The sequence below is a fragment of the Hyperolius riggenbachi genome, chromosome 3, assembly GCF_040937935.1.
Source record: "Hyperolius riggenbachi isolate aHypRig1 chromosome 3, aHypRig1.pri, whole genome shotgun sequence".
Taxonomy (NCBI): Eukaryota; Metazoa; Chordata; class Amphibia; order Anura; family Hyperoliidae; genus Hyperolius; species Hyperolius riggenbachi.
The window spans coordinates 267256703-267283175 of NC_090648.1; the positions used below are offsets into that span (position 1 = coordinate 267256703).

The 26473-nt window shown below is 44.7% G+C and overlaps 1 protein-coding gene across 1 annotated transcript in view; it reads left to right on the forward strand.

Moving 5' to 3' along the window:
- CPNE8 (copine 8) overlaps positions 1-26473 on the forward strand; it is a 372678-nt gene that overhangs the window by 288686 nt on the left and 57519 nt on the right. The window contains exons 12-13 of the mRNA XM_068276306.1: positions 12589-12642; positions 20139-20200. Coding sequence (XP_068132407.1) covers positions 12589-12642; positions 20139-20200 — 116 coding nt within the window. The remainder of the gene's footprint in view (positions 1-12588; positions 12643-20138; positions 20201-26473) is intronic.

A 26473-nucleotide genomic window follows, 5' to 3' on the forward strand; every position in this document is an offset into this window, starting at 1 on the left:
GATTCTCAACAGATCAAATGAATTTTCATCAAAGTAAATTCGTAGTTACTGGCTCAGCCATATTAGCGAGACTGACAATAATGGACTATTATAAAATTAAAGAGCTCACAATTACAACACGTTTCCAAGTATAACTTTTACATTTTAATCAAAAATGTTAATTAAAATCTTTCAAGTTAAAGATGTTTGAATAGTATTTATATATTTATTTTTTTCATTATGGTAAATAAACCTGCAATAGGGAAAAAGGAGAAAACAGAACAGAATTATTTTCACCTCTGATCTCGCTCCATATTAACTAGAAAATGATTTGACATTGTAGCCTTGAATAAGACAAAATAAATGAAAGTCTAACTGCAGGGTTTGCAGCAAGACTTAACATCACTAAATTATTAATTTCTGAGTAATGATATTTCTGGCCACAGATTCAGATCAACAACATGTCATTCCTTTTTCAATTAGCAATAATCCACTCTTAATATCCCCCTGGAAACAGAGTAAAAGAACTTCCTGTCTCTGACCAATTATCCTGTCTATCTCGCAGTAGATAATTAGGATGTTACCTACATGGCGACTGCAGGTGAGCATCGAAAGTTCACTTGAACTACATTTCATTGCAGTAATTAGCACAATATGTCTTATCAAATGCAAAGTACAATCTGATTAGAAAAAAATCATTATTTTAGCATAAAATTCTGTAGTTAGGCAATTAGTAAATTGCAAAAAGTCCTGTCAGGATTAGAAGAACATAAGAAGAAGAAAAAGGAACTCTGTTATAAGGAAAGGAAGCAGATAAACAATGGGAAGGATAGCAAGCTTAATCTTAACCCAATAAATGATCCTTAAAGGAGTCATCAGGGGGGAAAATGCTAATATAATTGGTACTTACCGGGGGCTTCCTCCAACTCCAAGCTCCCAGGACATCCCTCGCCGCAGTCCGCTCCGGCCCACGTGGCGGTGATTGACAGAGCCGCTCGCACAGGCGCAGTACAGAGCGACCTGGAGGTCGCTATGACATCATCGCCGGGGACCAGGACGGACCTGCGGCGAACGGCTGCGGGCAGAGCTGCGGCAAGGGACGTCTGGGAGCTTGGAGCTGGAGGAAGCCCCCGGTAAGTACCACTTATATTAGCATTTCCCCTCCTGATGACTCCTTTAAAGGGAGTCTGAAGCATTGTTGGAAATTTAAAAAACAGATACTTACCTAAGGAGAACAAATCTGAAACAATCTGTATGCATGTTGGATTATTATGGCTCTGTAAAACTTAACAAGCTGACACATCATTGCATTCCAGCGGTTCTGGAGGTGTGTTTAGCTTCTAAGGGTAACAATGGTAATTTGCATATATTCAGAAGTGATGCACTGGGAGACATCTCAAGCTCACTCCAACCTGAATTATTGCAAATTCTTTCTGTTTTAAGAAAGCAAACTTTTGTTTTCGCAAAAAGTGGGATGAGCGCATCACCAGGCCGCCTCCGAATGGCCTCCGATCAGAGATGCGCTGAGCCCCCCCCCCCCCCCCCCCCCAGAGACTGCAAACGCACCTTGAACCCAAACAGAGGCTCTGCATATACACCAAAAGCAAAGCTGTTAAGTGGGAGTGGCTGACCAAAAATGAATTAAATTAGTACATACTAGCAAGGAAATGAGCAGCGCTACTTAAAAACAGATGAGTGCCTACCTGCAAAAGAGTGCAAGCCCCACTTATGGGATAAAATACACACTGAGCATACACATGACCTGTCTACCACTGGAGGATGTTGGTTTCCTGTAACAGCTTGCATGCAACTTGTTAAGTACTCGTCCCTCCCATTGCGAAGAAGTCAATCCTCCATGGGAAGGGGACCTAACACTAACTAAATCCTACCTATGCATATGCATAGCCTGGGCGCGCTACCAAGTAAAATTGAAAATTGCACAAAAAGTGGGGGCTCTCTGATCGGAGGCCATTCAGAGGCCATTCAGAGGCGGCCTGGTGATGCGCTGATCCCACTTTTTGTGCAATTTTCAATTTTACCAACATCCTCTAGTGGTAGACAGGTCATGTGTATGCTCAGTGTGTATTTCATCCCATAAGTGGGACTTGCACTCTTTTGCAGGTAGGCACTCATCTGTTTTTAAGTAGCGCTGCTCATTTCTTTGCTATGTACTAATTTAATTCATTTTTGGTCAGCCGCTCCCACTTAACAGCTTTGCTTCTGGTGTATATGCAGAGCCTCTGTTTAGGTTCAAGGTGCGTTTGCAGTCTCTGGGGGGGGGGGGGGGCGGCTCAGCGCATATCTGATCGGAGGCCATTCAGAGGCGGCCTGGTGATGCGCTGATCCCACTTTTTGCGCAATTTTCAATTTTACTTGGTAGCGTGCCCAGGCTATGCATATGCATAGGTAGGATTTAGTTAGTGTTAAGTCCTCTCCCATGGAGGATTGACTTCTTTGCAGTGGGAGGGACGAGTACTTAACAAGTTGCATGCAAGCTGTTACAGGAAACCAACATCCTCCAGTGGTAGACAGGTCATGTGTATGCTCAGTGTGTATTTTATCCCATAAGTGGGGCTTGCACTCTTTTGCAGGTAGGCACTCATCTGTTTTTAAGTAGCGCTGCTCATTTCCTTGCTATGTACAAACTTTTGTTTTCCTTAGTATTTTAGTAAGGGGGCTTTTAGGACCATTGTAGCCACTCACACACTCCAATGACTTCTGGTTCACCATGAGCTTGCTGGTTAGTCTTTACCTAAGTAGAGGGAAGGCTCTGGGTCCTACAGAGACAGTGGCGTAGGGATCACCATGGCAACCATAGCAATGCTATGGGGCCCTACGCCTCAAGGGGGCCCAGAGGTCCTGGCTGTCTGTGTTTTATTTTTCCTCAATCCGCAATCCGCATGACTGTGTGCAGACATTGTCCTCTTCTCCCCCTCTCCCTGCAAGGAGATTGCACAGACGTAGGCTGGTGAAAAGGGACTATTTCTCCTTCCGCCTCTGTTTCCAGCCGACAATTAGTTTTTAGTTCCGGCAGGAAACAGAGTGATACTGAGCTGCACGTGGTTTCTCCTCCTCCCCCTCCCCTCTGCTACACACAGTCCCCGGAACGAGCAGCAGAGAGGAATGCAGCCAGCCAGAGAGAGAGGGAGACCGAGAGAGAGGAGAGGAGCCTCCAGGGACTCACTGAGGCTGACGATTGCCTCAAATCCTCAGGTTTCTTTTGTTGCAGTTATAAATAGTTAAAGTGCAAGTGTGGAATGTGGCAACTTGGGGTGAGTGGAATATTTCCCTTTCCACACAACACAGTCAACAGAAAATCAGGAAACCCTGCACATATACATAGACAATAAGTGAATGCCTAAAAACTTAAAATAGCACACAAAAAATAAAACCATCAATGCTGAATATTAGCACATTTCTGCCAAAATCTACACCTGTTGGTCTCTGCACACTCACACCGCCATACACTGGAGGCAGAACTGGAACGCTGAATCCTGTTCCCAGTCTTCAGTGTCACTGCCGGATATGCAGCATCCCTTTGTCAACTGCTGCTAATGATACCCAGAGGTCTGAGTGGCACTAATATTATTATGGCCTCAATTCACGGATCTTTATCAAACACTTTATGAAACGTTTATAAAAAACGCTTGATAATTTTCCTCATGGGTAAAATCTAATTTTGAATTCACTAAGGTGTTATAGATTTATCGAATGTTTTATTGATGAAATGATCAATAAATCTATAACACCTTTGTGAATTCAAAATTAGATTTTACCCATGAGGAAAATTATCAAACGTTTGATAAAGTGTTTGATAAAGCTCCGTGAATTGAGGCCTATGTATTTATATAGCGCCGACATCTTCCGCAGCGCTATACAGAGTATATTATCTTGTCACTAGCTGTCCCTCAGAGGGGCTTACAATCTAATCCCTACCGTAGACACATGTCTAGGTATGTATCGTGTACTGTATGTATTGTAGTCTAGGGCCAATTTAGGGGAAAGCCAATTAAATTATCTGTATGCTTTTGGGGTGTGGGAGGAAACCGGAGTGCAGGGAGGAAACTCACACAGACACAGGAAGAACATACAAACTCCATGCAGATAGTTCCCTGCCTGGGCTTTGAATTGGGGACTCAATGCCGCAAGGCAAGAGCGCTTTCCACTATTGCGCCATTGTGCTGCCCATCCACTAACAATTGCAAGCTCTGCACCACATGCTGCAAACTGTGGAGGGCATGTAAGATACTGCTACTATGCAAGTTTAAACTTTGGCTACTATCTGTTGTCAACACGCTGCCCCCGCGACACTGGGCATACAGTGAGCACATTCCTGTTAATATGACAGGCCCTTAATAGACTGCTGGGACTTGTGCACTTTAATTCAATCATCTGGATTGCAGACTGGGAACAGAATTCTCCATCCTACATATTAAAAATGACCATTAGCCCATAACAGCTTCCTGGTCAGCACACTGTTAAACTTTAACATCACCCATATGAGCCATAGGGAAACATGGACATTACCTTGCACATCAGTTGCCCTTTCTCTTATTACTGACAACAACTGAAATATAACTGACAGCAAATGATATTCTTCAGTTCTGACAAAATGTTGTCAGAACTAGAAGATATCATTGTTAGAAGAAAATTCTGAGATTCTTAGAGGAACTGACAGTGAGGTAAGTATGTAATATTCACATATAGATACATTATGTGTTTATTTGAAATATTACTCGGTTTAGGTTCACTTTAAGTACACTAAACCTTAACGCTCACCCCCGCCACAAAAAAACTCCCTGTAGATATTGAGGGCTTCCATTTGTGCCCATACAAATATTTATAGCAGGGACTGAAGTTTGGCCACCTGCTATAACCAATATTTGTATGGGTATCCAGTGGCAGGGTGGTTAAGGTTTTTCATCAGCAGGGGAGGTGGTTAGGGTTACGCATAGGTAGAGGGAGGGCTCTGTATGAGAATAGGTTTAGCTGTGGTTTAGGGTGGGGCGACGGGGCAATAAGATGCCTTATAGATTTTTTTAGGGGGGCCCCATTGAAAACTTTGCTATGGGGCCCCATGATTTCTAGCTACGCCCCTGTACAGAGAATTCCTGTTCTCCTGCCAGTCTCCTTATTCCCCGCAGGCTCCTCCATTTGAATCTCCAGACGCGGGAGACTTCAGCAGTCTTCGGAAGTGCTCGGGCTCCCAAAGACTGGCGCCTCTTCATTGTATATGCGCGAGTACTCGAGAGAGGGAATTCACGCTTGCACAGTACAGACTTCGGAAGTCCAGAAGAGAGTAGTCCACGACAGAACAGTCATGGACTGCTAACGAGGGGAGCCTGTGTGGGAGCATGGGAGACCGGGAGGAGAACGGGAAGACTCTATAGGACTCAGAGCCTTCTCCCTCCCTTTGGTATATGTTATTTATTTTTAAAATGTCTTCAGACTCCCTTTAACTTTAACCTATTTCCCAGTTTATTGCCAACAGCAGCTTAACCCAGTACTATTTACTATCACCAACTGCTTACCTCGGATAAACCTATACCTGAACTATACAATAACCAAATACTCACATCACAGTAACCCAACCCTAATCCTAACTTCATTTTCAGACCTCCTGAACCCCCAAAAAGTAATATTTACTTATCAGGATTTGGAATGCCAGTATTTGAATTAAAGAACTTTACTGTATTTAACTTAAAAGAGTAAGTTAGAATAAGCTACTAAAGAGTAAGCTACTAAAGTTAGAGATATATGGAGGCTGTCATATATTTATTTCCTTTTAAACAACACCTGTTGCCTGGCAGCCCTGCTATTTAGCTTCAGGAGTCATGGGGTGTAACTAGAGGGGAGCAGCCCCTGCACTCGCGGGGGGCCAGAGCTGTAAGGGGGCCTTTACTACTTCCCTACCTACGATAAAGTGGTCCATTCTTCATATTGGGGTGGCTACTCTTGTTATGGGTGTGCAGATTATGATGTCCACAGTTGTTCTAAGGCCCTTGCAAGATGCGCCACTAGGCTGTGAGGGCCACCAAGGGGAAGGATGTGAACATTGGAGGGCCCCATCAAAGGTATGCAGGGGGCCCCATGATTTGTAGTTACACCACTGGCAGGAATGTCTGAATCCCACCAGGAATAAGCTATAGAATAATCTTGTCAGAAATGACAATAATGTCAGAAACACCTGATCTGCTGCATGCTTGTTCAGGGTCTATGGCTGAAAGTATTAGAGGCAAAGGATCTGCAGGATATCAGGCAACTGGTATTGCTTAACTACTTTAGGGCCACGGTGATTGAAATCTACACCCTGTTTTAGTGGGCTCCTGGCTAGCAGGGTGTAGATTCCAACCACCGTCCGCAGTGTGCATTCGCAGTTTCCGTTGCTCCCCGCCGATCGCGCTGCTCAAACCCGACGTTTCTCACCACAGCTCACAGGCTCTGCCTGTCTCTATGATGGCAGAGCCATGTGAGCGGGTCAGGAGCCGATTTCATTGGCTCCTGGGTGTGTCTATCAATGTAAGCTGCGCCCATTTGTTTACATTGATAGACACGGTCAGGAGCCAATGAAAGCGGCTCCTGACCGGCTCACATGACTCTGCCGTCATAAAGACAGCAGAGTCTATGTCCTGAGGATCACGGCATGTGGTGGGTATGCGCGGTGATTCGTTGAGATTCCGTCGTTCTTGTACCAGTGGTCTCTGGTCCTTAAGGGGACAGAGACCGCTGGTACTTAGAGTTGGGCCGAACGGTTCGCCGGCGAACGGTTCCAGGCGAACTTTGGGGGTTCGCGTTCGCCTGCATCAGGCGAACTTTTGCGGAAGTTCGATTCGCCCCATAAAGCTGTATTGAGCAAAAATTTTCGCCTCCATTTTACTGTCAGCAGACATGGTATTGTGAAACACACTGCTTTCAGTGCTAAAGACCCCACCCACCCTCCCTTCAAGCTAGGTCCTTTTATACCATTTGACTCAGTTGTCTGCCTACACTAATTAGTTATGGGACAGCTGCTACACACTATGCTAGGGAGATTTTAATTGGCCGGCCTCCCTCCCTCCCTCCCTCCTCCCACCTCCCTCCTCCCTCCTCCCACCTCCCACCTCCCACCTCCCTCCTCCCACCTCCCACCTCCCACCTCCCACCTCCCACCTCCCACCTCCCTCCTCCCACCTCCCTCATATTGATTTCCTTTTAAGCTATACCAGTTGCCTGGCAGCCCTGCTGATCTATTTGGCTGCAGTAATAATAATCCAAACATTTGTATAGCGCTTTTCTCCTGTCAGACTCAAAGCGCTCAAGAGCTTCAGCCACAGGGACGCGCTCAAGAGGCCACCCTGCAGTGTTAGGGAGTCTTGCCTTGAACTCCTTACTGAATAGGTACTTGACCTAGCCAGGATTCAAACCCTGGTCTCCCATGTCAAAGGCAGAGCCCTTAACCAGTACACTATCCAGCCACTGTAGTGTGAATCACACCAGAAACAAGCATGCAGCTAATCTTGTCAGATCTTACAAAAATGTCAAACACCAGATCTGCTGCATGCTTGTTCAGGGTCTAGGGCTAAAAGTATTGGAGGCAGAGGATCTGCAGGATAGCCAGGTAACTGGTATTGCTTAACCACTTGCCGACCGCACGCTTATACCGTGCGTCGGCAAAGTGGCAGCTGCAGGACCAGCGACGCAGTATTGCGTCGCCAGCTGCAGGCTGATTAATCAGGAAGCAGCTGCTCGTGCGAGCGGCTGCTTCCTGTCAATTCACGGCGGGGGGCTCCGTGAATAGCCTGCGGGCCGCCGATGGCGGCTCGCAGGCTAAATGTAAACACAAGCGGAAATAATCCGCTTTGTTTACATTGTACGGCGCTGCTGCGCAGCAGCGCCGTAAGGCAGATGGGTGATCCCCGGCCAATCAGCGGCCGGGGATCGCCGCCATGTGACAGGAGACAGCCTGTCACTGGCTGCACAGGACGGATAGCGTCCTGTGCAGCCCGGATCTCCAGGGGGGGCCAGGTAGGAGAGGAAGGGGGAGGATTTCGCCGCGGAGGGGGGCTTTGAGGTGCCCCCCCCGCAACACCCGGCAGGCAGGAGCGATCAGACCCCCCCAGCACATCATCCCCCTAGTGGGCTGCAGAGCCCACCCAGCACAGATCAGCTAAGACAGCGCTGGTCCTTAAGGGGGGGTAAAGGGTGGTCCTCAAGTGGTTAAAAGGAAATCAATATGGTAGCCTCCATATACCTTTCACTACAGTTCTCCTTTAAGCAACCTAATGGTTCTATTGCATTGAGCATAAATGTTAAATTTTAGGCAAGCTTCACTTACTTCTGTAGTGGTACAGTGCTTAGGGGGACGTGCCCACCACACAGTGAGATCTGGGTTCGATTCCCAGCTATGGTATGATCTGGTGTTTGACATTTTTGTAAGATCTGACAAGATTAGCTGCATGCTTGTTTCTGGTGTGATTCACACTACTGCAGCCAAATAGATCAGCAGGGCTGCCAGGCAACTGGTATAGCTTAAAAGGAAATCAATATGGCAGCCTCCATATACCTCTCACTACAGTTCTCCTTTAAGCAACCTAATGGTTCTATTGCATTGAGCATAAATGTTAAATTTTAGGCAAGCTTCACTTACTTCTGTAGTGGTACAGTGCTTAGGGTGACGTGCCCACCACACAGTGAGATCTGGGTTCGATTCCCAGCTATGGTATGATCTGGTGTTTGACATTTTTGTAAGATCTGACAAGATTAGCTGCATGCTTGTTTCTGGTGTGATTCACACTACTGCAGCCAAATAGATCAGCAGGGCTGCCAGGCAACTGGTATAGCTTAAAAGGAAATCAATATGGCAGCCTCCATATACCTCTCACTACAGTTCTCCTTTAAGCAACTTAATGGTTCTATTGCATTGAGCATAAATGTTAAATTTTAGGCAAGCTTCACTTACTTCTGTAGTTGGTACAGTGCTTAGGGGTGACGTGCCCACCACACAGTGAGATCTGGGTTTGATTCCCAGCTATGGTATGATGTATACTCATGTATGTATCCCCAGCTATGGTATGATGTATACTCATGTATGTATTCCCAGCTATGGTATGATGTATACTGGTTTTTAAAATAGTATAATTCCCTGGCAGAAGAGACCCTCCTTCCTCCGGTAGGAGGGAGGAGGGAATAGGTAGAAGGGTAGAAGGGTAGAAGGGTAGAAGGGAGGAGGGAAGAGGGAGGAGGGAAGAGGGAAGAGGGAAGAGGGAAGAGGGAGGAGGGAAGAGGGAAGAGGGAAGAGGGAAGAGGGAAGAGGGAAGAGGGAAGAGGGAAGAGGGAAGAGGGAAGAGGGAAGAGGGAAGAGGGAAGAGGGAGGAGGGAAGAGGGAAGAGGGAAGAGGGAGGAGGGGAGGAGGGAGGAGGGGAGGAGGGAGGAGGGAGGAGGAAGAGGGAGGAGGGAAGAGGGAGGAGGGAGGAGGGAGAGAGGGAGGGAGGGAGGAGGAGGAGGGAGGAGGGAGGAGGGAGGAGGAGGAGGAGGGAGGAGGAGAGGAGGGAGGAGGAAGAGGGAAGAGGAAGAGGGAAGAGGGAAGAGGAAGAAGAGGGGAAGAGGGAAGAGGGAAGAGGGAAGAGGGAAGAGGGAGGAGGAAGAGGGAAGAGGGAAGAGGGAAGAGGGAAGAGGGAAGAGGGAAGAGGGAAGAGGGAAGAGGGAAGAGGGAAGAGGGAAGAGGGAAGAGGGAAGAGGGAAGAGGGAAGAGGGAAGAGGGAGGAGGGAGGAGGGAAGAGGGAAGAGGGGAGGAGGGAGGAGGGAGGAGGGAGGAGGGAGGAGGGAGAGGGAAGAGGGAAGAGGGAGAGAGGGAGGAGGGAGGAGGGAGGAGGAGGAGGGAGGAGGAGGAGGGAGGAGGAGGAGGGAGGAGGGAAGAGGGAAGAGGAAGAGGGAAGAGGGAGAGGGAAGAGGGAAAGAGGGAAGAGGGAGGAGGAGGAGGAGGAGGGAGGAGGGAGGAGGGAAGAGGGAAGAGGGAGGAGGGAGGAGGGAGGAGGGAGGAGGGAGGAGGAAGGGGAAGAGGGAAGAGGGAGGAGGGAGAGGGAAGAGGGAAGAGGGAAGAGGGAGGAGGGAGGAGGAGGAGGAAAAGGGAAGAGGGAAGAGGGAAGAGGGAGGAGGGAGGAGGGAGGAGGGAGGAGGGAGGAGGGAGGAGGGAAGAGGGAGGAGGGAGGATAAAATCTCCCTAGCAGAGTGTGTAGCAGCTGTCCCATAACTAATTAGTGTAGGTAGGCAAATGGTATAAAGGACCTTGCTTGGAGGAGGGAGGGAGGGAGGGTGGGTCCTCCAGCAGTGATGTGTATTTCACTCAATTAGGTGTTGCTCCAGGTATTAGAGCTTTTGAAACATGTTTTCTATCATTTTTCCAGCTGATAGAATGTTTTAAAACTTTGAAAGTTCGCCTCCCCATTGAAGTCTATTGCGGTTCGCGAACTTTTTCGCGAACCGAACCTTTTGCGAAAGTTCGCGAACAGGGTTCGCGAACCTAAAATCGGAGGTTCGGCCCAACTCTACTGGTACTTAAGTGGTTAAAAAGAAATAGATGGCAGCCTCTGTATCCTTCTCACTTCAGTTGTCCTTTAATCTCCTTAGCAGTAATCATGAGTACAGCTCGTCAAGGAAATAAATGCCAGGAGCGGTAACCCAGAGCTGAACCCATGGTAGCCGCCGGAAATCTATGCAGAGCAATGCATGCAGCTGGCTTTTTTTCACTCACCTCCCGGGGGATCCCGATGTCAGCGGTCATTCTTTTTCCTCTCCTCTGTGGCTCTGCTTCCCCCTGGTGAGATCGCCATCTGTCGTCATGAAGACAGCCAGCAATTTCACTATAGGGTTACAGCACCACCCGGAGGATGGAAGGAGAACTGCAGCGCTGGATCCCTGGGAGGTGAGTGCTGGGCTACTGAAGCAGCATAATTATTTTTTCCTGGTTTAATGGTCTAAAAACATGCGAAAGAGTTGTACCGCTTTTAGACCCTAAAATCCAGAAAGAATCATACCGCCAAGGGGGTTAATGAGATGGCTTATATTTTACAATATTTATTCATAAGTTATTTAGTCAGTAGTGTAAGCCTAAAGTAATTTCTTATCTCACCCTGATTTTTACATGTATTAGAAATGGTAGCAAGAAAATTACTGTGAAATTTTTTTCTTCCCTGCTGTGAGGTGAGCAGGTACATCACATAATTTCCCCAGAGTTCTCTGGGGGAGAAGGCTGCATGACAAAATAACCTATGCTAAAAATCACTGGAAAGGGTGGGGTTACATACCAATATACGGCAATACAGAGACATAAGAAGATCAGGATGCTGAATAATTTATTACATTCTACTATATGTAATTACAGTTTCTCTTTAAGGCAGGCATACTGTACATTTGTTAGATGAAGTAAATGATACCTTATATAATCATACATGTTATTGATTATTTGCTGCCCTACCCCAGCAGAGATCTGATTTAATGTCACTGACATTGCTGCAGCTGGATGCTTTGTACTGGTTGATGCAAATTGATTAACTGCCTAACGACTGCTCCACACCGATTGGCGTGAGCAGCGCGGCAGCCCCAGGACCACGCCGATTGGCGTGAATGGCTGGGAATGGTGATTGCAGGGGATCATGCGTGCTGATGCGTTGCCCATCCTTGCTTGAGTGACAGAGCGGAGCTCCGTTATCAGCCTCCCTGCGGCGATCACTGCTAGGGACTGTTAGACGGCAAACCCGCCGTCTAATAACACTGTACAGCACTACGATCTAAGGCAGCACTGTACTGGAGGCAGGAAAGTGATCCGCTGTCAGCTGATCACACTGATTGGCTGGTGGGGGAGGGGAGGGGGGAATTTAAAAAAAATAAAAAGTAAAATAGATACATTTATAAGGTAAATTTTTTTTAATTAAAATAAATAAACATTAGGGGAATGATCAGACCCCACCAGCAGAAAGCTCTGTTTGGTGGGCAGAAAAGGGAGGGGGAATCAGTTGTGTGCTGAGTTGTACTGCCCTGCAGCGAGGCCTTAAGCTGCAGTGGCCTATTTTGGTAAAAATGGACTGGTCACTAGGGGGGGTTTAAGACCACGGTCCTCAAGAGGTTAAATATTGATCACTGAAGCTTTAGTTAAAAAAATGTGACTGTGATCTTTTTTTGCAAAAGGGACCTGTTTTTAGTACATCAGCACTGCAGTCAAGAAAGATGCTTCCTTTAGGAGAAAGTCATGAATGTCAGTCTCCATATTTCTGTAATTATAAGTCCACTTTAAAATACACCTGTCATGAGAGACATGTGAAGGCACCATTTCTGACCTCCCTTTAAAAGACTATGTTTTCCTGGCTAAAATGCTGTAGTACTCTATGAGTTATTTACTTCATATGCAAATCAGACGGCCTGACTGACAAGAAACCATTATAACCATACCATCAAGATCACAGTGAGTTTATAAGGAGGCCAGGAATGTCAGGTTTCATATTTTTCTCATGACATGTTTACTTTAAGCCTGCAATTTTATCAACATTATTATAAAGGTATTTATAACTGGTTCCCTTTTTAGTGTGGTCTAGCATGTATTATATCATATTCTTAAATGAAAATAATTGTTTCTAGGTGATAAATCCCAAGAAAAAAGGAAAGAAGAAAAAATACCTGAATTCAGGAACTGTAAGTGAAATAATTAGTTGCATACATTGATTTGCTACATTGTGTTTTTTAGTACTGACTATTGCTGTTCATCTATAATACATTATGGGCCTGATCCAGTTCACTTTTTCTTCTAGGTTTTCTCCTAGGTCAGTGATGGCTAACCTTGACACTCCAGCTGTGACAAAACTACAAATCCCATCATGCCTCGAGCTGTCAGAGTATTGCAATGCCTTATGGGACTTGTAGTTCCACCACAGCTGGAGTGCCAAGGTTAGCCATCACTGTCCTAGGTGATATTTTCACATCTTATGGAAAATTAATTTTAAGCTATTAGAAAGCAAGAAAATACCCAGAGTAATTTTTATGTTACTTTTCACCTACTTTTTGGTACTTTTTCAATTTCAGAGTGCTAAAAGTTATTTTAAACATAGATGAAAAATTATCTTGTAGAAAAAAACTTAGGAGAAAAATTTAATTGGATCGAGCCCAGTATCCTCTGAGCTTCGTTCTTTGGAGAGTAGTTATCAAACCATAAATTCTTCTGTCTCATCTAAGGTAATGAAAACTGATATCTATCTGGTATTTGAATTGGTTGGATAGGGGAGGGGGCATGGCCTTGGTATGAAGCTTTGAAGCAGCACTTCAGCTCATAGTCCATTCCAGGGTTCTTGTGGGCATCCTCAACTGTGCCATGGCAGTAGTGCAGCTGTGGTAAAACTTGCCAAGTTTGCCTGAAGCTCAGAGCAAGATGAGGGTGCTCAACTGACCACATAGCAACCACTGATGGTCAGGGGCCAGGTTTGTACTTTCCAGTGCCCTAGGCCTGCTGTCACCAACCCACCCCCCCCACCACCACCCACACCCACCAACAAAAAACATTCTGTCCAACACTCTGACTAGCGATCACTGGTTTTAATGTGCTCATTTCAGTTGTGCTGCTCTGCCCCCTATTCAACAAATAATTCCTGTAATTTGCGCTCCTGCCCGAATGTGCACAGCAGCTGATAGTGTTCTGGGAATGCATACTTGAGAAATGACGCTGATGTATGACCGGTACTTGTCAAGAGTGCATAACACTATACTGGCCTCGGTTGCTGTGCACACCTGGGCAGGAGAGAGAAATTACAGGGAGCGTGAGTGGACAGAGCATGCGCTGCTTCTTTGTCCTGCTTCTTTGCGACTGGCTGCAGTCAGAGCCACAAACAGGTGGCAGGGCAGTGCAATGGAGAGAAGCCCATCCAAAACAGAGAACAGGTAAGTAGCAAACATCCTGTCAGGACCCACTTTGGATGTTCTGTTGTAATTACAGTGGACCTGAACTCAAAACTACCTCTCTGCTCTAAAAGATATGCAACAACATAACCTTTAAAGAAAAACATGTATTTGTTACAGCTGATATAAATCCCGCAATACATCTGCAGTGTGTCTACTTCCTGCTTTCATGGAAGCAGACATATCGTTAACATCCTATGCTTTCAAATGAGCTTAGAAGTTGTGGCAGTCAGGTGACACAGTGTAGAGATACATTAAAACTTGTGATTAGACACAGAGGAGGGGGAATTAGACAGGCTCTCTAAATACATACAGGGTACATTTCTCTGTTTTCCTTCTGTCCTGTGCAAGAGTTCAGCTGTACTTTAAAGCATCTGAATGACATTTATTTATATTTGCTGAAAAATCTATGTATCTCTTTTGAATGCTGAATGTACATATGGTGGTGTGATCTAACATATTGACAGTATACAAGAACAAAGTCTGAAGAAGGACTATTAGCAAAAAGATTACTCTTTTCCTTTTAAGCCAATCAATGGTATCATCCTGATTCAAAACTTTCTGCTTTCGCTGATGGTTAAGATGGTACAATGCTCTACTGCTACAGGAAAGCAGGATGCCAAACCATACACACTAGCATAGAGGTAGTAACAGCTCAGGTGACAGTGACAGTGTAGCAATGAAAGGGAAGCAAACAGCATTTTTATTCCTGCAGTTATAGATGGTATGAGCTGAAGGATAGAAAATGAGTCGGGAAAGAGTTAACTGAGACCACTGCTAACTAGGAAGAAAAAAACAAAAGAGAAACAGTCATACATTAGGGTTAGAAGATAAGAGTGTAATTAACTACTGCTGGGGTCAGTGTCACAGCTGTAAAAGAGAAAGTAAAGAAACTAGCAGATCTCACCGATGTTTGTGAATGCCTGCATTAAAACTCAGCGGAACTTAGTTCTATCTGCTTTGTAATGTAAATCCCTTTTATTTCTCACATCCACTTGTATGTCCATCACCAGGAATGTATCATCAGGTGGCAGTTATGATTGATCCTGATTGTTATAACACATCAAGAAGTGTGAGAGAGAGCGATGCAGGTATTGGGGAACTCTGTAATTCAGCTATTAGTGCAGAGCAGGGCGCTGGCTGGCTGCGCTTACGGACCAGAAGAGATGATTTACTTTGACATATAATCTCTTCTCTCTCCAAGTCCTGCCGCCCTTCTGATCTTATCTGATTTTAACACCCTAGGCCGTGGCCTCTGTGGCCTTCCCAGAAATCCGGCCCTGCTGATGATTAAAGGAAACCTTAACTGAGAGGGATATGGATGTTTCCTTTCAACCAATACCAGTTGCTTGGCAGTTCTGCTGATCTCTTTGGCTACAGTAGTGGCTGAATCACACACCTGAAATAAACATGCAGCTAATCCAGCCTGACTTCAGTCAGAGCACCTGATCTGCTTGTTGAGGGGCTGTGGCTAAAAGTATTAGAGACACAGGTTCAGCAGGAGAGTCGTGCAACTGGTATTATTTTAAAATTAAAAATCCACATCCTTCTCATTTTAGGTTCCCTTTAAAACAATTATGGAATGTTATTAAATGTTAAGTCAACTGCAGCAAGAGTTCCTGCCATGCAGAAAGAGAACTGCTAACAGAAGGAACTCAACCAGCCACTCAGTTGATCATGAAAGTAGCGAGTCTGTGCCTCTTCAGCCCAGAGTTGATGGCATCCATAAAGTCTTCCCACTGAGAGGGTTAATGCGTTCAGGCAAGGGCCTCTGGGCCACCAGGAAGAAGAAGAAACAACCAGAGATAGTGTAATGCTCAGTTGTGCTGCGATAGTGTAATGCTCAGTTGTGCTTAGATAGTGTAATGCTCAGTTGTGCTTAGATAGTGTAATGCTCAGTTGTGCTGGTTCTCCCAGAGAGGGAAGAGCCAACTTTGGTTCATGGAACTGTGTTTTCTTTGATGTTTTTGGTTGCTAAAGGAAAGCTGTATTTAGTTATTTGTTTGTCTGCTGTTGAATAAAAAACCTTTCCTAGTTTAAACTATGGCTGGATGGAAGTGTGGTATGTAAATGCAATGAATACTGTGTGTTTACATAACTTACTGCAATAAGTATTGTGAAAGTGATCCAGAATCTCCCGAATATCACTGTATGCATATGTATAAGGCTATAATAGAGCCTATACCTATGCATAATTCTGCTGCTTAATGGTTGTGATTGTGAAGCATGGCCTTGTTATTCCCAGGATCATTCTCCTGGTGATGCCAATTTTTTTCATTATAATCATTATCTTTAATGTTTTAAGCACAAACATATTACATAGCCCAGGACAATAAATAATAGGGGTGCAAATTACAGACTTAAACAGATTACAAACACAAGCTGTAACACAGTGTGAGATTAGGTTATTTCCCAATATAGCTTCCATTCCAAGAGGAAGCAAATATTTCTATAATTCCATTCCATTACTTACACTAGTGGTATGCTTGAAAACTGCAAGAGCTAAATGGCTAGGAGTGCTGTCATCAGTGCCAGTAAAGCCCCATGTGGTACTGAACAACACTGATTGGCCTGAGCTACTGGGTAATCAGTGAATGGCATTCTCTTTAGCATCACTTGTATAAAAGCTATTATGTACTAATGTTTTGAGGATGATGCCAGATGGTGTGGGAGTATACTTCTTTATTACTTGTTTCATCCTCATTAAGCTGAACCATCATGCATCGTTATGAGGATAGGGTGTATTGCATCACATACCTATGCATCACGCATGTACACATCGTTTTGTTTTGTCTTTACACATGAACTAAGTAAAATTTGACAGCTGATACTGGTAACTCCTTTTTATTATGAAAAGGGAGGTGACCCACAAAATAACTTAAATGACAACCGAAGTAAGATGGATATGGAGGCTGCCATATTTATTTCCTTTTAAGCTATACCAGTTGCCTGGCTATCCTGCTGATCCTCTGTCTCTAATACTTTTAGCTATAGGCCTGAATAAGTGTATGCAGATCTGGTGTTTCTGACATTATAGTCAGATCTGACAAGATTAGCCACATACTTGTTTCTGGTGTTATTCAGACACTTCTGCAGCTGAATAGACCAGCGGGACAACCAGGCAACTGGTATTATTTAAAAGGAAACAAATATGGCAGTATCCACATTCTTCTCGCTTCAGTTGTCCTTTAACCACTTCCCAACTGAGGGGTTTTACCCCTTCAGCATCCGAGCAATTTTCTCCTTTCAGCGCTCCTTACATTCATTCGCCTATAACTTTATCATTACTTATCGCAATGAAATTAAATATATCTTGTTTTTTTCGCCACCAATTAGGCTTTCTTTAGGTGGGACATTATGCCAAGAATAATTTTATTCTAAATCTGTTTTAATGGGAAAATAGGAAAACATATGGGAAAAAAAACATTATTTTTCAGTTTTCGGCCATTATAGTTTTTAAATAATGCATGCTACTGTAATTAAAACCCATGAAATGTATTTGCCCTTTTGTCCCGGTTATAAAACCATTTAAATTATGTCCCTATCACAATGTTTGGCGCCAATATTTTATTTGGAAATAAAGGTGCATTTTTTTCAGTTTTGCGTCCATCCCTAATTACAAGCCCATAGTTTATAAAGTAACAGTGTTGTACCCTCCTGATATAAATATTTAAAAAGTTCAGTCCCTAAGGTAACTATTTATGTATTTTTTTTAATTGTACATTTTTATTTTTTTTTTAATTACAAAAAAAAAAAAAATGGGGAGTGTGGGAGGTAATGAGTTAATTTTTTTTGTATAAGTAATGTATGTGTGTGTGAAAAATAGTTTAGGGTGTAGTTTACTATTTGGCCACAAGATGGCAACAGTTTAATGCGACCTCCAAGCTTCCTTCCGGAAGCTTGGAGGAAGTACAAAGAGGCTGGTATTTTTTTTTTTTTTTTACAATGATCGAGCTGCTTAGCGAAAGCAGCAGATCATTGCGGGGGCAGAGATCAACGAACGGGAATGTATTTTCCCGTTCATTGATCTCCGGGCGAGCGGGCAGCGGCGTGCACGATCGCGGGAGTGCGAGCGGGAGAGCGGACATCGGCGGTAGCGGCGGTAGCGGCGGGGGGTGCGTATATCTACGCTCCGGGCGGGGAAGTGAAGTCCAAAGGAGCGTAGATATACTGTACGGCGGCGGGGAACCAGTTAAATAATTACAAAATAGAAAGAAGTGTTTTACTGCTATAGGACATTAAAATAGGAAAAATATGGAATAAATATGGCTACCTTTTCAACCAACAATGTTTGGAGATGTCTGCCACCTGCTTCAGGTTAAAGGGAACCTTAACTGTAAAAAAAAAAGAGTTTTACTTACCTGGGGCATCTACCAGCCCCCTGCAGCCATCTGGTAAGTAAAACTCATTTTTTTTTTTACAGTTAAGGTTCCCTTTAAAGAGAATCTGTAACGTCAAAACATCCCCTGGGGGGGTACTCACCTCGGGTGGGGGAAGCCTCAGGATCCTAATGAGGCTTCCCACGCTGTCCTCCGTCCCTCAGGAGTCTCGCTGCAGCCCTCCGTACAGCGGTGACGTCAATATTTACCTTCCCAGCTCCTGCGCAGGCGCTCTGACTGCTGTCTGCTCCGAAGTAGGCGGAAATACCCGATCGCCATCGGGTCTGCTCTACTGCGCAGGCGCAAGTCTCTGGCGCCTGCGCAGTAGAGCGGACCCGACTGAGATCAGGTATTTCCATCTACTTCGGAGCCGAAAGCAGCCACAGTGCCCCCGCTGGAGCCAGCAAAGGTAAATATTGAATTGACAGTCGGGTCTGTCGCCGGCTGTTCGGAGGGCTGCAGCGAGACCCCCATGGGACAGAGGACGGCATGGGAAGCCTCATTAGGATCCCGAGGCTTCCCCCACCCGAGGTGAGTACCCCCCAGGGGATGTTTTTGATGTTACAGTGTCTCTTTAAGGTACCTAAAGTTCACATGACAACAAAGTTGCTTTTGTGTCACAGAATCAAAACTGTGTATTTGTAATAGTGACAAATGTATGCTCACTCAATGTTTCCCCAGATAGAAAAGAAAAGGACAGCAGTGGGCTCACGATTTTAATCTAGCCACAGGAAATTTAGAATGGGGTGTGTGGAATTTATTATGCTTTCTGCTAATAATCCATGTTCAGATCATTTTATTTTTTTTTACTACAGCAATATATATGGTCTGTTAATGATTTTTTACAAAATATTTCAATGTAAATAAATGAAATATTACATTTACATTCAATCCAAATGCTAATGAAATTAAATATCTTGATCTGTTACTGTACATACATATTATGAGGTGAGCTTTAATAGTATTACAAACATCACATATATGGCTTTCAGAGAATAAGAAACAATCCAATACAAGAGACTATGGCAAACAATCCCAGAAACTAACAAATGAAAGAACTTTTTGAAGAATCTCTCTAATTTTGCTACATAATCAAACTAAACTAAATTGATGGATGACTATTACTTTTGTAACTTTATTACTCTTAAAGTGTACCTGAGGTGACATGTGACATGATGAGATAAACATGTGTATGTACAGTACTAAACATATTAATAACCAGGGTGTTTTACCTATTTTATTTTGCTACCTGAAAGAGTTAATTTTTAAGGATATAAGTGACCGCTTCTGTCTTGTCAGTACCTTGTCAGGAATATAGTAAACATTACTGATAAGCAAATTACAGCCATACAAGTTTTTCTGGCAGAATACCATTTTCAACAGATTTCTGAGAGCAGAGGGAGAGAGAAAAGGGTCAATACAGTTCATGTATTTTTATTTAGGGGCACTTAACAGACCACAACTTAGCAGAGACAACAAAACATTCAATCTACTTCCTAAATGTTGAAATATAAAATAACATCCTGGGATGTTTAAAAAATTCATTTTTAGGAGGAGTAAGAGGATAAATACAATTGTTTATCTCATCAGATTATTTTCACCTCGGGTTCACTTTAGGAAGGAATAACCAAAGATATGCTAATAATTATGCCTTGCATGCAGATTAAGAAGGGGGCTGATTCAATCAATTAAATTGCATCATCTACTACTTGCTTTGCACTAAAGGTAAAAATGATGTAAAGACATTTGGTCATTAAATATGTAGACTAGAAAAAGTAATAAACAGCCATAGTAGTGTTAGGACCAAACTGTGTGACGGATACAGTTATACCTCTGTTAATGTCTAATCATCTTTAATTCTAGGTTACGTTGCTCTCTTTTCTGGTGGAAACAGAAGTTTCATTTCTTGATTACATTAAAGGAGGGTAAGTAGTTATCCATGAATGATCCTTCCATTTTTATAGATATCGTTTTAGATATTTTGCCCTTATTTTTACTAGTGGTAATGTTCTTCTTTTGAGTTGGTCTACCCTTATAAGTTCTGGCGTCATCTTCTCCACTTCCATTAACACGATAAAGGGCACTACATGTGTCTTTTTTTTAGATAAAATGATGGTGTTTGTTATTGATGTGTATGATGCAGCATGTAACAAGTGGAATAAGTGTCCTGTACTTATAAGTGCCTAGGCATCTCCTCCACTCATAAGCATGAAAAATACAAAACTTGTATCCAGTTGAAACTAGCTAATTTTTCTTGTGATATACCATGAATTGGATAAAGGATGAATTAGTAGTTGTGCACAGGTGCAGTATGCACCAGATGATGTGAAAGCACGGGCACAAGTGCCCATGCAGGCGCAGAAGACCTGACCCGCCCGGCAGGGTCGCAATCATCACGGGTGGCCAGCGGGACAATGCAGAGGGCCGAGGACGAGGGGCTGAGATGGCTGCGAGGGGCTAGAAGAAGTCCCAGGTGAGTAAAAAATAGATTTTAATGTTGGACTCCTTAAAAGGTATTACTTTTACAAGATGTTGTTTTTTTCTACCTACATAATGTTGGACTCAGAAGTCCTTTAAGACCCCAGTTGATGATTCCTCAATGCCCCATGTTATATTTGTTATGGAACAGTGGTGTAGCTACAGAGCCATGAGTCCTAATGCACATTTTACACTGCCCTCCTTCCACCAGCACTGCATTTATAATAATCAAACTATACACACACCATCAAAACTGGCTTTGACAGGACAGCCATTGTGTAAGAGGTGTAAGCAGAGGAAGAAAAATGCTTTGTACTGTTGCCACTATTCAAAGCACAGCCAAGTATTGCCCAGAGTTTATAAAGGTGCACACCAATGATAGACTAATGAGAGAGTAGTGGGACTCTCTACTACATAGAGAAAAGCCTGGAGCTGGCCTTTATTCCAAAACATATTTCATTACTGCAAAACGCTTTGCAAGATCGGTGTATAAAAAAAAGAAAAATAATGCTCATCTCTAATAGTACAGCTAACCCACATTGATTTGTAGCTGTGTCTTATGAGCTGTGTCAGTATGAAGTGACACATCTGGTTGGAGCACAAGTGTATTAATTATTAAAATGTATTGTGCTGCATCTGCATGCTATGTAAATATTTGCTATTCATATAGCAGCTACGTATTACACTTTGCTCTTACCATTTTACATAGAACATTCACATTCATTACTTGAGTAAACATATGTACTTACTATGTATAGACACTCTAGGGCCAGTTTAGGAAGATGTAAATGAATCCACCATTATGTACTGGAAAGAGAGAGGAGGAGACCCACAAAATAAAAAAAGACATGTAAATGCACTAAAGATAGCATTCTAGACAAAAAAAAAATCAGATTGAGGATCCACACTGGCAAGACAGCAGTGATGATTACTTAGCTATGTACACATGCTAGATAATTCTGACTGCTCCATCTGTAAGCTGCAGCAGGATTCTTCTGCTCATCCTCTTTCTTTCTCTCTCTGTAAGCCTGGGTTCACACTAGATCACAGCCCTGCCATGGATGTCCACAGTGGAGCCATTATTTTTATTCACCTGAGTTATCACCTAGAACAGTGCTGTCCAACTGGCGGCCCGCGGGCCGCATCCGGCCCGCCAAGCCTCCTGCTGTGGCCCGCCTGCTGCCAGCTCCGTGTCTGTGGTGTGCGTCTTTTAATTGAAGTGTCAGCAGCTGCAGTCTCACTCCTTCCTACCACACAGGAAAGAATAGCAGCACAGGCTGGAGCAGGAGAGTACTGTATCCCTACCTAGACTCTACCACAGTGGCCCCATTGGTAAATCACAGTCTGACTGGAGCAGGGGCCGGCACTGGGCAGTGATGTCACTGAGGGAAAGCGCGGTAGTTTTGGAACTGCACTTCAGTCCAAACTGCTCCCTGGCTATTCTCCTAGTTTCAAGAAGCCCGGAGCTGCAGTGAGGCAAGTCCCAGGGCAGTGCTCTTTTCTCCGGGAGAGCTGGCCAAGCAGTTGTCATTCTCGGATACGCAGCAGCCGAGGGAAGTGTGAAGAGATGGAACTCATTCATCAAGCAAGATAACAGTGTCCGTAAAAAGGATAGTGTACAAGAAGCAGGCTGGAAGCCTGTGCTTCAGGAACGAGAGGTGAGATAAACATCTCTGTGATGCTTTCGGCTGCCCTGAATTCTCCTTTGAATACAACGTTTATGTACAGCTGGCCACTGTGAAAGGAACCAGTGAACCCTGCTACAGATCGATGCCCAGTGCCTGCGGGGATGTATATAACATCCATATGTGTGTCTCTGGTGAAGCAGTACCCCTGCTGTGTGTTTTTTTTATGAAGTGGGAACATTTTATTAAAGGGGAACACTGCCTAATGTGTTTTTGAGGGGAAAACTGCCTGGTGTTCTTGTGGGGGAGGTTAATGCTGCCAGTTCTTGTGTGGGGGGAGGGAAATTTTCGGGAACAATGTCAGATTATGTGTATTTTGTTGGAAACAAACAATGCCAGATCATGTGTATTAAGGAAAACCTGGCCGATCTTGTTTATTTTTTGTGGGGAAACTGCTACCAGATCATGTGTATTTTTGTGGGTAAACTGCCTCCAGATCATGTGTGTACGGAGGGGGGGGGGGGGGGTATTGGTGCACAATTTAGTGAAGTCGGCCCTCCACCATGTAGTCTGAAAAAAATTTGGCCCACCGTACCCGTGAAGTTGGACAGCACTGACCTAGAAGATAATTTTCATCTTCACATTAAACTACATTTTCAGCATTTTACAATTGAAAAAGTACCCAAAAGTTGATGAAAAAGTACTATCAAATTTATTTTGAGTATTTTCTTGCTTGCTAGTGGCTTAACCTCCCTGGCATTCAATTTCTCCAGGATTTCTGTGAAAAAAGTGATACAATTAATTTTCATAATTTTTTGTCCTGTAACTTGCCTAAATGTGCAAAGCAAGGGTCTAATATACAGTGCAGGAGAGTATTGACGTGTATGCATGTCAACACTGTTCACAGCATGTTTTGTATCGACGTGTATATTTGTCAATTCCGCTAGGGAGGTTAAAGGGCATTTTATGACAAGTTGTGAATATATCACCTAGTAGAAAACTCAGGAGAAAAAGTTAATTACATATGGGCCCAGGTGTTTAAAGATATCCTCCAATGCCTAGGTTCTCAGCATGTGGTATGCAAACCCCTAGGTCACTCAGGTTGGTTTTAGGGGTACTTGAACGTATCATAGTTACATTGAGTTTGGAAATTAAAGATAATTAATCATGTGTATATAAATTGAAAAAGATTCATACACAAATACCAACTACTGCTAACAAAAATATATGTATTAAAGGATGATATTCACAAAAGGTAGTTCTCTGCCAATATCATTATTCATTAAGGGGAATATGCTGTGATAATTTAATGTATTATCACTTTAGATTGTATGCCTCTGCAGGGTCCTCCACCCTAGCGTATCCAACTTGATCACGCACCCCCTTCATTAGATACAGACTTACGTGGACTTGATCTATGTGGTCTCTAAGACTTAAAGGGACTCCGAGCAGTAACTAGAATCTAAATCTGAACTTACATGGGGCTTTCTCCAGCACACCGTAGGTCGGGAGGTCCCTCGGCGCCCATCTGGCTCTTCTCCCAGGTGGCTCCCGGCGACACTGGGCCCGAGTGTCCGGGTCCTTCTTCTTGAAAGGTGATGTCAGTCGTCACCATGCCGGCAGCCTTGCATCATCACGGCGGCAGGCGTGACAGTACTGCGCATGCGCGGTTTAATTGTGCATGTACAGTATTTTCTGACCAAGGCCTGGGAGAAGAGCCAGATGGACACCAAGGGACCTCCCGACCTACGGTGGGCTGGAGAAAGCCCCAGGTAAGTTCAGATTTTGATTCTAGTTACTGCTCTGAGTCCCTTTAAACTGCATTGCATGATTTTGTATCTTGTACCTTGTTGTCTGTTTTTTTATTAAGCTATTGTTCAGTGCTGCGTAATATGTTATTATTATTTGTATTTATTGTACTTATAAAGCGCCAACATATTACGCAGCGCTGGACATTAGTTTAGGTTACAGACAATATTTAGGGGTGACATACAGCAAAATGACAATACATGAATACAAGAAAGACCAGATCATGCAGCACAGTATGAGTACAAAGTAATGCTTAGTCCGTCACTGGATGGGAGAATGGAGATTAGGCAAGTTAGGTTCACTCAGATGCATAGCATGCAGGCGCGGAGCTAGGGGGGGTCGGGGTAGGACAAGTGCCCCGGGGTGCCTGGTCCCCAAGGGCGCCCTCCGCCTGGCTGAGCTGCGGGGTTTTTTTTTTGTTTTTTTTGTTGCGGGGAGTGAGGGGAGCAGCGCAGAGAAGAGGGAGAGCTGTGCGGACGGTGGGGAAGGGGGGCCATCTCCCCCCTCCTTCCCTCACCTTAGGTGCTCTCACTCCCTCGCTGTCCCCTCCAATGTCCGGGTGGCTGGCAGCGGCGGGCGGAACTCACCTCCGTCTCGCTCCAGCGCCGGCCAGAAGTTCGGGTGCGCAGCCGCTGCTCTGGTCTGGACCAGACCAGAGTAGTGGCAGATCCATCGGCGCTGCGACGAGACGGAGGTAAGTTCCGCCCGCCGTTGCCAGCCACCCGGACATTGGAGGGGACAGCGAGGGAGGGAGAGCAGCTCTTCCTCTTCTCTGCGCTGCTCCCCTCCTGCTGGGGAGGGGGACACCTGACCTGGCTACCTACTCTGGGCACATATACCCCTGCCTACATATACTGGGCATATACCCCTGCCTACATATACTGGGCATATACCCCTGGCTACCTACTCTGGGCACACATACCCTTGGCTACCTACTCTGGGCACATATACCCCTGCCTACATATATTGGGCACATATACCCCTAACTACATATACTGGGCATATACCCCTGGCTACCTACTCTGGGCACATATACCCCTGGCTACCTACTCTAGGCACATATACCCCTGCCTACATATATTGGGCACATATACCCCTAACTACATATACTGGGCATATACCCCTGGCTACCTACTCTGGGCACATATAACCCTGGCTACCTACTCTGGGCACATATACCCATGCCTACATATATTGGGCACATATACCCCTAACTAGATATACTGGGCATATACCCCTGGCTACCTACTCTGGGCACATATACACCTGGCTACCTACTCTGGGCACATATACCCCTAATTACATATACTGGGTACATATATCCCTGGCTACATATACTGGGCATATATACCCCTGGCTACATATACTGGGCACATATACCCCTGGCTATATGTACTGGGCACATATACCCCTGGCTACATATACCTCTGGCTACATATACTGGGGAAACATACCCCTGCCTACATATACTGGGCACATATACCCCTGGCTAGTGGCTACCTGTTCTGTGGACATCTCTACCCCTGGCTACCTGTTCTGGGGACATCTATACTGCTGGCCACCTATTCTGGGGACACCTATAGACCTGGGGCTACCTATTTTTGGGGAAGCACTGCTGTCAGATTGAGTGTATTTTGGGGAACTGCTGCCAGGTGAGAGGTGTCTACCATATTAAGGGGGCATTCTGCCTATTTATGTGAAATGCTGTCTATTTATGTGCCTCATGACTGCTGAATTTGTCTTGTTGGGGGCCTCATGGTTACTGAATTTGTCTTGTTGGGGGCCTCATGATTTGTTGGGGGCCTCAAGATCGCTGAATTTGTCTTGTTAGGTGCCTCATTATTGCTGAATTTGTCTTGTTAGGGGCCTCATGATTGCTGAATTTGTCTTGTTGGGGGCCTCAGGATTGCTAAATTTGTCTTGTTGGGGGCCTCATGATTGCTGAGTTGGTCATGTTGGGGGCCTCATGTTTGCTCATGATTGCGAAATTTGTCTTGATGGGGGGGGGGGGGGGGGCTCATGATTGCTGAATTTGTCTTGGAACATGCTGGAAGGTACATACTGAGGGAGGGTGGGTGAGCGTGAGCCTGCTAACCTCCATGTACATTTGAAGGGGCGTGACCAAATGTGGAGCACCCATAACCACGCCCACATTTGGTCACGACCCTTCACCTTAGGGGGCGCCATAATACTCTTTGTCCCCGGGCGCTGAAAACCCTAGCTACGCCTCTGATAGCATGGGTGCACAGTAATGGAGGTGCATGATCAGGTAGGACACAAAAGGAG